Source organism: Borostomias antarcticus (genome assembly GCF_949987555.1).
Source record: "Borostomias antarcticus genome assembly, chromosome: 24".
NCBI classification, from domain to species: Eukaryota; Metazoa; Chordata; class Actinopteri; order Stomiiformes; family Stomiidae; genus Borostomias; species Borostomias antarcticus.
This window is the reverse complement of record NC_140257.1, coordinates 9,418,017-9,433,016: the sequence shown is the minus strand read 5'-3', so window position 1 is coordinate 9,433,016 and position 15,000 is coordinate 9,418,017. Positions and strand designations below refer to the sequence as shown.

Here is a 15,000-nt window from a genome sequence, read left to right as displayed (position 1 = left end):
AATAGATGGGACGGGACAGCAGAACTGTTGTTTTTTTGTCACGTCAAAATGTTGCCCCCCCTACTTTCAGAGGGTAAAATCGCCTATGTTCCAGACTGACCTAATCCCATACGGCTAGGGTCAGAACAGGGGCAGCTGTGGTGCTCTTTACATTCAAACCACCAACATATTCTGTAGGATTATCGCTTATCCCTTATGTTTCAATTGGGTGTCCATACTGTTTTAATGCACTGTATTGTCAAAGCCCTGTGTTATCCTGACACTACACGGCTTTTAACCTACTTTGGTGACGACCCAATCCATCTACCGACTTCTGATGGTTTATAGACGGATAACGCCATCCCGTTGAAGCATCGGTGTAAGACGTAACCAAACGCTATTTTCGACAGAAGGTCAGTCTGTCCCGATTGTCCATAAAGTGTACGCGACTGTGTTTACTTTCGTCGAATCAGCACTTGGAAAAATGACTCGTCTCTGCATGCTCATCCATCACCCGACGTTCATATCCAATTCTCACGGAGGTCGGCAGGATGGGAATGGAAGTGGCAGCCGGAGCTCAGTAGCCATGAAGGGGAAAGAGCGTTAAGAGTAACGTTACCCCATACGAGCACAGAGAAGAGAATGGAGTTCAGGATGTAATGTAAAGCGATATAAAACATTATAACGTTACCGTAAGGGTCACTCAGTGTTTTCCATCTGAGAAAAGCAAACAGTAGAAATGGGGGTTACGGTTTGTCACTGAATGTGACACGTTAGCGTTACTGCTCTCAGCCCTATAGGGACAATAATAACACCCCCCCACTCCGGGAAATGGAACGGCCCGGCCGAAATGCGGTCCGGCGGCATCCGCTCGGCGTGCGATGGGACCGGGCACGACGATCGGGTGGTGGGCGTGACCGTGCGGTGCGGGGGGTGCGTGTGGGGTGCGTGTGTGTGTTTACCTCCAGACACGCGGCCTGGCTCCGGTCCGTTTCCCCCTGCCGGGCGTCTCTGGCGTGGGCGGCGGCGGCGGCGTTCCCCGCCGGCAGCTTCTTCTCCTCCCGGAAGCTCTGCTCCAGCAGCCTCTTGTTGAGGAGGCGGGCGGCGTTCTCCGCCAGCGTGTAGCCCGGCGGCGCCGACAGGTCCTGCCGGACGCTCCCGCCGCCGCCCACCACCTCGGGGGTCCTCTCGCCCGGGGCGTCGCCCAGCGGCCCCACGGGGCTCGGCGAACGCCCCCTCGCTATCCTCAGGAGGTCCTGCACCGCCGGGCCGATGGCGCCCGTGGGCTCGGCCGGCCGAGAGCGGCTGGGGGATTTGGCGAACTTGGGCGCGGCGGCGTCGTAGCCCACGGGGGTGTGGTCGATGATGTTGAAGAGGCTGGAGAGGCCATCGTTGATGGTGGTGTGGACGGGGCTGTCCCGCGTGGTGGTGGAGCGTGCCCAGGCCGACTCGCTGTTGCCCTTCTGCGGCGTGGCGGGGGTGGGCGCCCGGCTGATGGCGGCAACGGCGGCGGTGGCGGCGCCGGAGGTTGGGGGTGGGTCCGCCTTGCCGGGGACGGACAGCTTGCGCTGGAGCTTGGGCGAGCCGTACTTGGGGGAGCAGCAGGGCCGCTCGAACTTGCTCTGGACCACGGGCGAGTACTGGATCTTGCGCAGGCTGCGCGACGGCGAGGAGATGGGCGTGGACCCGCCCCCCTTGGGCGTGAGGCAGCGGTGCGGGCTGCTGGTCAGTGTGCGCAGCGCGTCCGTCTGCAGGCCCACGCTGATGGTGTGGGTGGTCTGCGTGCTGCGCGTGGTGAAGCCGTTGGTCTGGCACGCCGTGTCGCGCACCTGCCTCGCCTCCGGGGCAGCAGCCCCCCGCTCGGGGGCGGTGGCGCCGGGGGCGGGGCGGATGGCGTTGCGCACCGAGAACGCCACCTCCTTCATGTCGTCGCTCAGGTTGCGGGACAGCTGCAGCTCCAGCGAGGCGGCGTAGCCCACCGTAGCCGGGGGGCGGAGACCCCCGCCTCCCTCCAGCAGCTCCTTGTGGTGCCTCGGGAGCTCGCACGCCCACCTCCCCCCCCCGCTGGCGCCGCCGCCGCCAAACACCTCGTCTGGCGCCCCCGGCCCTGCCCCCATCTCCCCCGCTCGCCCACCCTTGGTCCCTTTGACGTAGAGGAAGTCCGGCTCGGGGGGGGTCCCGGACCTGGTGGGGCTGTGCAGGACTTGGACGGCGTAGTGCTCCGCCCCGGCGACGGAGGCCCCTCCTCCGTTGCCGCGGAGCGAGGGCGACCGGTGGCAGTGCTCGGGGCCGCTCAGCGTGTCGGTGGTCAGGGTGGCGCTGGTGGTGAGGAACCAGGAGGCGGGCTGGAAGGGATCGGCGACAGGGACAGGGGCGGGCTCTCCCACCCGGCCCCCGGGGGCCCACTCCCCCCCCCAGGGCTCCGGGGCGGCGGAGGGGGGGGCGACGGCGAGGGCGGCGGCGGGGAAGTCCCAGGCCTCGCTGTTGAACTCCTCGATGTACTTGAGGTCGTCCGGGGACAGGGGGGGCGTGGCGTCGTCCGGCGCCCGGTCGCCGCGGCGGCTCTTGTCGGGGAGGAAGGGGGAGCTGTCCATCAGCCGCTGGAAGTCGCTCATGGAGCAGACGGACTTGGCCCTGCGCGGGGAGAGGGGGTCAGAGGTCATCGCACGGAGAGACGTGTTGGCGTCAAAGCCTGTACTATTCTCAGCACTGGAGGCGTGTCATAGTCTACTGTTACAGTGTGTCACAGGCCCTGTATGCCAAAAAAATGACTGAAATGCCTTGAAGGCGTTTCTCTTCTCAGAACGACGGGTTATTGCATTTCACGAGGACCACTTTGGACTGGCTGAATAATTCAACAGGACGCCGACTTGGATCATATCTCCTCCCGGATGAAAAGCTCGCTGACCTCTCCGAGGAATTTAATGCCACTCCGAGCAACAGCAAACGAGAGAGATATTCCGGGACAGAGATACAACAGAGAGAGATATCCCGGGACAGAGATACAACAGAGAGAGAATACACTGCGGCCCGAAAACACGGCCACGAAACATGCAAACATCAACTCACCTGAGGAGGCTTCCACCGGACATCTCCTCCTCTTCAAAGGCCGGCTGCGCCTCTCTATCGGGTATCTCATTCAGAGCCTGCACCAAAAGAAATATGTACTGTATATAATATATCCAGGATACAGTATATATATATATATATATATATATATATATATATGTATGAATAAGCATTAGTTAATGCATTATTAAGCATTAAGTAAGAGTTAACTAATGTCTCTATTAACCATTTACTAACTTATGTTAACTAAGGTTAACTCACCTAACCCTAACCTTAACTAAGGTATTCATTAACATTAGTAACCTAACCTAACCCTAAATAAGCATTAGTTAACAGTTAGCTAATGTTTTTTGTGACCCTTATTGGAAAGTGTGAGCTAATATTTAAGTGTAAATATGTGAGTCAGTCCGGCGGGCGGAGCGGGTCGTACCTCGTTCATACAGGGGAACCTCTTCTCACTCTCCAGTCTGGAGGACGGGGGGACGTCCAGCTCCAGGGGGTCTAGCGACAGCGCGTCCAGGAAGAGGCTCTCCCTCTCCCTCGGGGCCGCGCGGGGGCTGTCCTGCGGCGAGAGCGCGCCCCTGAGGCCCGCGCCGTCTCTGGCGTCCACGGGGGGGGCGTCGCCCCGACAGGCGCTCAGCTCTCTCTGTAGCTGCGGAGGAGGGGGGGGAGACCAGGGGGGGCGAGGTCGGTTAAACAGCTTATTATGTTTACAGCGGCTCCAATCGCCGTCATGCTCCCGTGCTTCTAGCGGATTCGCACTGCAACATCTGATCTGAGATCAGCGGTTTTGGGAGTTCCTGTCCCAAATGGCCGTTCGTCCTATTGTATAAAACTCCCACGCTCATCATCTCATAAGCGATCCTGGTGTAACTCACTGCCATGAGGGATGTACCCAGCTAAGCCTGGCCGATCTTCACCACACTGTCAAATAGAGCTCCCAGGCTGCTTCTTAAATTATTCATCATTAATATTCATTATGTGTGCGCCGTGCACTTCAAAAATTACTCTAAACTCTCGCATAAAATTGGGCCGATAAGCCTCTCAAGCTCTCTCTCTCCCTCTCTCTCCCTCTCTCCCCCGGGGTCTCACCCTGTCCATCTTGCGGTGCATGTCCCTCATGCTGCCGTCCCACGCCTGCCGGTCGCGCTCGAAGCGCTCCAGGAGCTCCGCCCGCTCTCGGCCCCACCTCTTCTCGCCGTGCTGCAGCTTCCAGCGCAGGTCCAGGGAGGCGCTGTGGCTGTCGGCCAGGAGGCGGCGCTGCTCCTCCCGCTCCTGCCGGAAGGCCCCGTCCGGCTCCTCTCCTCCTCCTCCTCCCGTGGTCCCGCCTCCTGCGCCTTGAGCCTCCCCTCTCACCTCCCCCTGCGCCTCCTCCAACTGGTCCAAACGCAACGGACAACCAATCCCGTATGAGTACAATTAACCAATCAACGGCTACAGATCTGAAAAGCACTGTGATCGGTGGCTGTAGATGGGGTAGGAATTTGAGTCCAGAATGTTATTTCTGTTAATACCCAGCAAGAGTAGGAACTGGGCTTGACTTTCCAAATCTTTCTGTTTTCAAAACCCCCAGATACTTTTGGGGAAAGACATGAACTTTGGATGTACTGCATCTTCAAAGGAGCTGAGGAAGTGAGGGAACACAGAGAGCTGCTCCTTCCTTCCTCACAGAATAAAGAGCTTTGTTCTACAGTGTTCAGGCTCCCTTTGATCACAGCTAACAGTGCTGAACAGAGCCAGCTAACACATAACTGTCCCTCAGTCTGGAGTAAACACGCGTCATCTTTAAAGTCGCACTGAAATGAAAAAAGCATTCTGTCCCATTTTGGTCCACATAATTGGTCATAGTGTTCACCTATTCAACGATGTATGCCCAACAAATTACAAAATTCTACTTTTGTTGTAATCTTATATCAAAGTATATAATTTCTTACTTCCTGGAAAATGGTAGGTCACGTGCAATGACGACAACAGGTACCTTAGGCCAATAATCTCACGACATCCACCCGTCAATCAACGCTATCCTTCTATCGAATCTGTCTAAAGTTCTTAAAACCCATCCACTTGTCAATGTTCCAATCAAATTCCTCTAAACACATGTCCCACCCTCATAGCTTGTTTGCATCGGAAATACGTCAAACTACTGAAGTTAGATGATCTCAAATGTCCATTTCTGTGCGACTTTAAACAGCATCAGTGTATCATCATTCTCAATGATATGAAACAAAAGCTCTCTTAATGGCCATGTAATGACATATTGAGAGGTAACGGACACACGTGTAGACCCGGATGAGCTGTCAAATTTGACACGATGGCCATGAAATCAGTAGAACACAGTCAACTCCAAGTGAAATCAAAATGTGATTAAAGCGGAATGTGAAAATCCCATGTGAATGTGCCATCCGATTTTCAAGCTGCGATAGTTAGTTAGGCAACCGTGTTTTCGGGCATTCTTTTGAAGTGATGTTATTACTCACAGTCCATATGGTACTGTAATAGAATGCTAATTTTCCATTTGATTCTCTCTGAGCAGGCTGACTGGAGCAAGCTGGATCGAGGCTCTCATTCTGTTCCGAGGCAGACAGACAATGAGCTTTTTTACAATGTAATGTGCAACGCTGCACAATGGACACCAGCAGAAATGGTGAGATGGGTATGAAATAGAAACTCTAATTATTCCCCTCTGGTTCCAAATGTTGGCGTTTGTCTGGAAACCGTGATTAGCGACGTAGCTGTAGTCTAGCTGCACTTATGGGAGCTGCGCGTGGGACGTGAGGAGAATAGTAACAGCCTGATAAACGTCACTGAAACCTCCCCTCAGAATCTCTCAGCAAGAGGTTATTGCTATCGACCCCCCAAAAAACAAAAGATAGTTGACTGAGACACAGTGACAGGGCAGAAAGATGAGGAGGCCTGTGGTTTGAGTGGGTCTGGTACCGGGTGGACATGTCCGTCTCCCATTTGCGCGCTTTTCTATTCCAGCCTCTTGGCTGGCCTGTCTCTTTAAGGCGGGCGCCGCACCGCCGGGCCGTATGTACCTGTGCGACGTGGCACTTCATCTCCGCCCACTTCACCTCCCAGGAGGCCTTCTCGTTGGCGTGGGTCTGCTGCAGCTGGTGCCGCCTGGCGTCCTCCTCCCTCAGCTCGGACCGGAAGTCCTCCAGCAGCGTGCGCAGGGCCTGCAGCACCCGACGGTTCTCCCCCACCTGCAGGGGGCGCACAGCGGGACGATGGCACTCGGTGAGCTCACGTTCTGATACACACGAGTCTGATACTCAGTCGCTACACTAATTCTTTGTCCTCTGGTCTGCGTACAATAATGTGTGTCGAGTCCGGACTGGGAGAAGTTCGGCTTCGTCTTCTGAAGTGCGCCCGATAGCGCTTAGCCTTTAGCAGTGTCTCTATCGAGAAACCAGAGCCCTCGCTTGTCTGTGTGAGTGGCTGGTGTAACACAGAGGCACAACATGACCTGGTGCTACAGGTCATGTTGTTAGAAGTTATATTTAACAACTTCTAGCAACTTCTATCCAACAACTTCCTTCCTGTTAAGTTCTGTAGGCCCCACCTCAGGGATGGAACACGTTAGCTAGTTTAGACAAGAAATGCAAATGGGTAATATAATAAAGCCTCCATTATTCAAGATTTAACAGATTACTGTACTTTCAAAGACCCGGGAAATGTCAGTGTTTTTTCCTCAGAACGTACATTAGCCACCTGCTATCAGTGCTATACAGTAGCATCGGTGGCTAGCGCAAACCCCTGCTAAGCAAAGTTTTCCCCCCTCAGACTAAATGCTAAATACAGCCTACTAGGCATGCATACTTGTCAGATTGTTTAATACTGTTTGGACTAAAACTGAAATGCCAGATTACAGTATAAACCGTTTTCATATAGTTGAAGGAAATCAAAACAGGAAAAAAATTAGCACTTAGAGCTGTTGAATAATGCATGGCACCCAGGGTGCTATGAACACACATTCCTTTTACTTCTACAAAAACAACAGAGGAAAAAGTGGAGCGTGTGTTGTACTGTAGCCTATTTGTTTGAAAGCACCGATCCTTTTGTCTCCTTCAGTATTTTAACGTGAATACATGGGACCACGCAATGGGAATAATTCATAATTGCTGTCACCAACTAGCTATCTAGGTCGCCACTCTCATTTGCATACTGTGACAAATTACAATGAATGGCTGCTGAAATCAGATGTCGCTCCCTGATGAGTGACAAGCTTCTGTATGCGAGGTATGAAACAGGCTGTCTTTAGGTACACTGACCGGACTGGGCCTAAAGCTGGGGTCACATACAACAGCCGTGAGACTAGCTTTAGAATGCCTGTTTGGCTGTGTTGAGTTGTGTTGTTGAGTTTTCCCATGAGATCGGACTGAACAGTTTTAGAACGTTCGACGTTCCAAATTCAAAGTCGACATGAGATTTCTTTCTAAAACGGCTTAAAACTGCCCGGGCTGTTTCACATGAACCCGGCCTCCCTCTAATGGCGGATGAAGACCCAGGGCGGTTCCGTACCTGTCTCTGGTGCTGCAGCCGTTCAGGGGAGGGGAGGGAGGCCGTGGGTGCGAGATCGGGGGGGTCCCCCGGGGTCTGAGGAGCGCAACACCTGTCCTCTCTCTCCGCCTCCCCCTCTCCCTCTCCCTGCTCCAGGATCACCCCCAGCTCCGGAATGTTCTCCAGCTTCTCAAACTGGACCGGATCACAGATTACATGGGTGGGAAACGGTATTTCTGATAGGATCCCAGGACATACTGTATTGTGGATGTACAGTATGATGCGTGCTCCTTGCTAATTGCTGTTATGTAATGCTGTCATACACATCTGATGTTTATATCTGGGAGTGCTCGGAATACAGCGGTTAAACCAAATAATGTGAGTCCCCCCCCCCCCCCCCCCCGGGCGCTAAGCTAAACCCCGGCCAACCAGAGACGCGTCCGACTCACCTCAGGGGGCGTGGCCTCGTCCCCGGCCTCGGCCCGGCGGCCCAGCCTCCAGTGCACGAGGATGCAGCGCAGCTTCATGTAGAAGAGGATGGTGTTGTGGCGGAACAGACGCACCTCCTGCTGCAGGAGGGCCCTCTCCTGGGGCCAGGGCGCCTCCGGGATCTGCTGCAGGAGGGCCCTCTCCTGGGGCCAGGGCGCCTCCGGGGGCTGCTGCAGGAGGGCCCTCTCCTGGGGCCAGGGCGCCTCCGGGGGCTGCTGCAGGAGGGCCCTCTCCTGGGGCCAGGGCGCCTCCGGGGGCTGCTGCAGGAGGGCCCTCTCCTGGGGCCAGGGCGCCTCCGGGGGCTGCTGCAAGAGGACCCTCTCCTGGGGCCAGGGGGCCTCCGGGGGCTGCTGCAGGAGGGCCCTCTCCTGGGGCCAGGGCGCCTCCGGGGGCTGCTGCAAGAGGACCCTCTCCTGGGGCCAGGGCGCCTCCGGGGGCTGCCCCAGGCCGTGCAGCTCCAGACCCCCCCGACGGACCTCCAGACACCTCCGCTCCTCCTCCTGGTGGGTGGGTGGAGAGTTCACATGCATTATAAGATAGATCGGATATGCAACTATGGAAATGCATACTGGATAATCTCATATGAATGCAGCAAGTAAGTATATATAATATGCATGCTATTTGCCTACAAAGCGTTTCCAGTGCTAATATTTCCAGTTGAAGGTTTATTGTAGTTTTTTTTTTTTACTGTCAGAACTAGTAGACGTGTGAGAAGGTTTTTTGTTCAGGGTACCTGCGTCACGGGACCGACGCCGGACTCCCGGTCCTCCAGGCCCGCTCTCAGCCTGCGCTCGTGATCCAGCCGGAACTGGACCTCAGAACCCGCCGTGTCCCGGAGCTGCGCCCCCCCCCCCCCCAGCCACCCCGCCAGACCCCAAAACACGGTTACCATCAGGGCTCTGCAGATGAAGCAGCGGTCAGCCATCTCTCTACGATGCCTAGGGTCATTTTCCATTGGTTGCAACAGTACTGTTTGAGAGAGCCGGGTCATCTTCATTTTACATTACATTGATACGCATTTCCTTGTACATGGTACCCCGTGTGATGACAAATAAACCACCTTGAACCTCGAACCACCGTGAACCTTGAACCATCACATTCAGACACTCTCTGGCTCCTCCATTAGGCAACATTCAAAGCTTTTAGGATCTAACCGCTTACGCTACACGCCATCCAAACACATGACCGTGCTAACAAAAACCGTTTGGGTTGAAAATGACCTTCCTGCAGGCCTGTGTTTCGAATGTAAAATGGAAGTGAGCCGTACAAATTCACAGAGGTGCCTTCTCTGGTCCTGATAGGAGCTGCTCAGTGGGGTTCCCCCCCCCCCCCACACACCCCCCCCCGCCCAAAGTCAAATGCAAGTCACACAGCACTAATCCCGCCACGGCCAGACTGCGCTCCCAGCTGGGTGGGGAGGACGGGGGGTCCAAACCAAAGCTACCTTAACTGTGACAATTTATTTCAGAGTTAATCTCCGTCAGCATTCTGTTTCTAAGCTCAGTAGCATTTTATTAAATAGACCCCACGGACGCTGTCGCAGAGATCACATCTGTTGCTGAGTCAAGTAAGGAGTACAGTGTGCAGACTCAGATATTGGGCTGTGTGCACCCATAAGCTGGACAGGTCATGTAAATGGTATAGCAATGCAAATTTTAGAGGGAAACTCCGTACGTCCGCCAACAACCGTAGTCCATCCTCCTGCCCCAAGTCATTAACATAACATCAATAGATGTGCTCTAGCAACGCCTTCTGCGTTCAGTTGCTCTACAACGCCTTCTACGTTCAGTTGCTCTACTTAACACAGGATACAGCAAAACACCAAGGATTCCAATACGTCATGAGATCATAACGGTGGCAAATGGCACGAGTTGAAAAGAATAACAAAATGCTTTTCGTGAGGAAAACGGAACTCAAAGTCGAGAGAAGGTGAATGACGTGAGATCTTGTGAACATAAGTGACTTTATAGGCGCTGGAGTGTCACTAGAATGGGCTGACTTCCATGGTCTCCTTCCCTAAAAATTTCAACCCACCCCTCCCGGCCCCCTCATCCAAATCAAACAAACCCAACCTACAGTGTGCAGTATACTTAACACCGGCCGTCTAAGGACTGGTGGGGCCCGTCTCTATGCTCAGTCTTAAGATTAAAGGTTTGTAGTCAATCGTGCGACGTGTCGACCCACAATAGAACGTTTTAGGGCGTCTCTGGGACGTGAGCCCGACAAGTCGGACGACCGACTACTGACCCCACGGTATCTCTCACAGGCGAAGGGAGATGGAGGAGGCACTGACCTCTGCTCTTAAAGCCAGGGGTCTGTGGTATCTACTGTGTCCCGCCGGTCCCCTGCTCTGGCCCTGGGGCTCCGCGGCACGCTCCTGTCCTAGACGCCACTCCAGCTCCTCCCTCTGACCGGACTGTGAGTGGGGGCGGGGTCAGGGGGGGGGGGCGGGGTCAGGGGGGTCGGTGGGGGAGGGAGGTGAGGGGGTAGAGGAGGGGGGGGGGTGTGAGGGGTGGGTGAGGAGGGTGAAAGGAGGTGTGTAGTATGTGTGTGTGTGTGTGTGTGTGTGTGTGTGTGTGTGTGTGGGAGGGGGGAGGTTATGCATGAAGCGGATTGTGGACAAACAGACAAATATGTCAGACGGGGGAGGGTGAAGAAAGCAAAAGAACACGACACAAAAAAAGCCAAATATGGGTAAAAGAAGTCAAAGCAGAGAGGGGGGGGGGTGTCAACTAAAAAAGCTACACAGTGTGGAGAAGAACGAACGGACTACAGTACAAAGAAAAGCGCGAAGAGGAACACCAACTTAAAGACGACGGCGTACGAGAGAGATGAGAAGAGAACGAGGACGAGGATGAACAAAATGGCGGGCTGAATGATCTGGAGGGAACACAAAGAGGACAAAAGAGAGGGGATCGTCGTGGGGTGGGGGGGGAGGGGGGAGGGGAGAATGCAAAAACACCGGTTATGAAGCGCATGCAATGAGGGATACATGAGTTCAAAACCAACAGCTGTTAGGTAACCACGGCGAACTGCGGCGGCAGGTGAGCGCGCTAGCAGCTACGCGCTAGCAGCTACGCGCTAACAGCTACGCGCTAAACGCATGCCCGCGAGCAGCCGTGCAGCAGGAGAGCGGTGAGCTGAGAGAGCTTGGGACTTCCACCCTAAACACTTTCAAGAGGGCATACTGGTAGTAACCTGTATTTACTGTACATCAGGCTTTATTCAGATCTCTCGTCAGTTTGGACTGAATTACGCCGTCCTGGCATGTGGGAAGAAACAACGTCTTTGTGTTCCGGAGTGAGAGAGTTTGTGTTGGCTGTTAGTAGAGCTGCAGTTTGCCTCACACACTCACCCACACACACCCCCACGCAGCCTTACCAAGAGCCCTCCCAGACAGAGAAGCAGAGAATATGAGCCATTTGGATTACATTATACCAAGAACTGAAGAGCTGTTTCATTAGATTAGCCTGGTCCAATACAGATTAATACACACCTGAGATCTGTGCTCAGTGAAGATAATAGGCTAGTAGTCTTGTTTTGAGGTGTTGACTCACACCAAGCAGCAAGACTGAATGAAACGTGGCCAGGGAGCAAGCAAGGCTCATCCACACGGCAGGTCATAACGTACTAGGCCTCAGTTCTATTGCGGAGCCATGTTTTTTAATGGCCACACGCCATTCGGGCGCGTGCGATGCTAGTAGCAGCTGCGAGGCTGGAAGGCCGGCTGAGATTTTTGTACAAAGAGAGAAAGTTGCAACTGCTGCTACTTTTAAGGCGACAATGAAGCCAAGTGGAAGAAGTCGCTTAACTCGGCGTGCAGCCCCCCCCCCCCCGAGCGCTGCCTGTCAGCCGGGCCCTACCGAACGGGGCTGCGCCGATGAGCCAATGAAGGAGGGGGGTGTGTGGAGGGGTGGAGTCAGGAGAACAGGCGGGAATGCTAGTGTGGCCGCGGGGCGTGCGTGGTTAAATGCTGATGTCGATGCAGCGGCGGCGCCAAGCGATGGTGGTGGCGACGGCGGTTGGGGGGAGGGGTGGCGGCGGCGCCGGCGTGGCTGAGCTGGGTGGCTCACGGTGGGCAGGTGCAGCTGCGTGTCCCTCTGGAGCGCCGGGGCCCGCTGGCTCTACAAAGCCCTCCGCCATCTCCTCCCCTGCTTAATGCGCACGGACGTACTGCTCCTAGTGTCTATGCGCCGTCTATAAACCTGTGACAGAGACTTGAGGGTATAGAAGAGTGTTTTCTGGTATATGTACATACTGTAATACAGTATGTCTTTACGCTGAAGCTTATCTACACGCTTTGCTGGGTTACATTTCGCAGCTGCGGAAAGGAGTCGGCTAACGACTGTCTCATTTGGATGGAGTTGGGGTTGGGAGTGTTTTTGGAGTTTAAATCAAACGGAAATGAACTCCCGGCGTTTAAAAACACACCTCTGGGTTTCCGAAGGGCTCGTGAATCAGAAGAAGACGCTCTGCCCAACGTTTTTATTGCCGTTCTGAAGTCTGACAGGAGGCCTCCGTTACTTAAGCCTTTGCGTGGTTTCACTGGCCCTTTCTACCGAGGATAATATAAGGCTTCTGAGGGAAGCAGACGAGCATATTTTGAGTATGAAGCTGATCGATACCTCGACGCACGCCTCTCAAAGAGCCCCCCTTTCTGCTCCAGTCATGAGAAAACCCGCATTACCGACGCTATTATCCTAATGGCCAGCTGCCACATCGGTATTCCCTCTCTTATTGATATTTTGCAACACAAAGAAGCAGCAAAGGTTGAATACATCTGGATGTACAGTAGCAGGCAACAGCATACAGTATGGGGCTCAGGGAGGAGGGGGGGGGGGCGCGCGGGGGAGGGTCGAAGGTCACAGGAATAATTGGAAGCTTACCTGGAAGTCCGTGACCAGGTCCCTCCCCAGGGTTCCGATGGGCGAGTCCCGGGACATGGAGGTGACCCCGGACAGGAAGCTGCTGGACTCGGTGAGGTTGGGCATGGGCGAGAGGTCGTCACGGGCGCCGTCACCCAGGCGGTCCACCTTCTCCACGAAGACGTGCAGCTCGGTGCGGAAGGCCTTCATCCGGGAGTTGATGGCGTCCAGCACCTGGGAGTCGGACCTGTACCCACCCGCTGCCGCCGCCGCTGTCGCCACGCCCCCCAGTCCCTCGGCGCCGGTCACCAGCAGCTTGCCCTCATAGACCAAGCTGTCGGTGTCGGCGATGAGCCGCTCCAACGTCTTCCCCAGGCGCTCCGCCTCCCGCCTCACGCTGGCGAATGTCTCGCGCTCGTCCCGCCTGCGGCCGGTCAGCTCGCCACTGCCGCCGCCGCCGTCGGAGGGCTTGAGGCTGCCGAACCCCGAGCTGGTGGCGGTCTTCTCGAACTGGTCCTCCGAGTCGCTCTCGCCTCCCACGGGCCCTTCCCTCTTGGGGTGTAGGAGGAGCAGTCCGCCCGCCTCCTCCTCCTCCTCCTCCTCCCCCTCCTCCTCCTCCTCCTCCTCCTCGCGGCGCCCGGGGGCGTCGGTCTCGGCGTCGGCGTCGCGCGGGCTGCCGGTGCGCAGGCCCAGGTGAGCCGCCAGGTCGCAGCGCTGCACGTTGGACATCAGCACGCGGTTCTCGTACTGCAGCTTCATCACCTTCCCGCTGAGCTCGTTGATCTGCATCCGGGCCGCCTTCAGCTCCTCCAGCATCACGCCGTTGGCGCCGCCGTTCCCGGGTTTGTACGGCCCCGCCTCCCCCGCTGCCGCCGCCGACTCCTCCCCCCCGCCGCCCAACCCCGACCCCGGGCCGGGCCCGAACTTGAAGCGGTTGAGCTCGGAGGTCAGCTGCTTGTTGTGGTCCTCGATCTCGGCGATGGAGCGCCGCAACAGCTCCGCCTCCTCCTCCACGAACTGCAGGTGGCGCCGCAGCTCGCCGGCTGACTCGGGCGCGTCGCCGCCGTACGGCGAGGACGGCACGCTGGCGAAGGGCTCGCGGCCGAAGCAGTCCCTCTCGTACTGGCAGCGGATGTCCTCGTTCTCGGCGCGCAGGCTGCGGTTCTCCACCTCCAGCTCCACGATCTTGCGGCCCAGGATGTTGGCCTCCTCCTCCACCAGCTTGAGGCGCAGACGAAGCTCCGCCTCCCGCGTGCTGTGGGGGCCGCCGCCGGGGCAGTCGGTCAGCGGCAGGCCGGGGCTGTCCACGTCGCCGTACACCGACTTGTACCTCTGCAGCTCCTGCTCCAGCTCGTCCTTCTCCCGGCCCAGCTTGGCCATCTTCTTCCTCATCAGGGTGGACTCCTCCTTGGAGAACTGCAGCTGGCACCTGAGGTCCGCGCTGTCCTCCTGGACAGAGGGGCAGGGGAGAGGGGAGAGGGAGTTGATTCGATATGTTCCGCGTAAACTAGCATCGTCTCTTACGGTGCGCTGCAAAAAACATTAGTTAAAATACAAGAAATAAATACTGAATTTGAGGAGAAATTACTTAATACTAGTGAAATTATCTGTCCACGCAGCAAGATAATTTTACTTGATAAGACATCTTAAAATAAGCTGGTTCAAGTCTAGAAATAAGATAGCAACTAGTAAATAACTTTTAAAACACGATAATTAATCTCATATTTCCACATCTAAGATTTTAAATCTTGGCAAGCGCAGAACAATTTGCAGTGTGTGACAGAAAGACCCCACCTGATTCATGGACTTCTTGTCCTTAAACACCTCCCTGCTCCCTCTCCTTCTCAACGCAGACTGTGAGAGAGAAAAAAGATTGAAGGAGGAATTAAGAGCACATTAGTCCTAGATTAAACAGTAGTTGAGAAGCAGTGCTGGGCTACTGTACCACCTGGGGAGTTGCATCACATACAGCGACATGACTGACTGCACACAACTACTGTATGCAAGGTACAACAACAGTAACCAGATCACGGTAGCTTCAATTCATGGGTTTCAAATGTAGTCCTAGACTTGCCGTATTGGGGACCAACACAGG

General features: G+C 55.5%; 1 protein-coding gene across 1 annotated transcript in view; it reads right to left on the bottom strand.

Annotated features, from left to right (window-relative positions):
• Positions 1-15,000, bottom strand: part of mtcl1 (microtubule crosslinking factor 1) — a gene marked incomplete at both ends in the record, with an annotated part of 40,232 nt that overhangs the window by 3,333 nt on the left and 21,899 nt on the right. The window contains 12 exons of the mRNA XM_084458216.1: positions 942-2,613; positions 3,049-3,134; positions 3,479-3,700; positions 4,141-4,425; positions 6,087-6,254; positions 7,573-7,746; positions 8,001-8,138; positions 8,454-8,540; positions 8,774-8,878; positions 10,334-10,456; positions 12,927-14,354; positions 14,700-14,759. Of these exons, the coding sequence (XP_084314342.1) occupies positions 942-2,613; positions 3,049-3,134; positions 3,479-3,700; positions 4,141-4,425; positions 6,087-6,254; positions 7,573-7,746; positions 8,001-8,138; positions 8,454-8,540; positions 8,774-8,878; positions 10,334-10,456; positions 12,927-14,354; positions 14,700-14,759 (4,548 nt within the window). The remainder of the gene's footprint in view (positions 1-941; positions 2,614-3,048; positions 3,135-3,478; positions 3,701-4,140; positions 4,426-6,086; positions 6,255-7,572; positions 7,747-8,000; positions 8,139-8,453; positions 8,541-8,773; positions 8,879-10,333; positions 10,457-12,926; positions 14,355-14,699; positions 14,760-15,000) is intronic.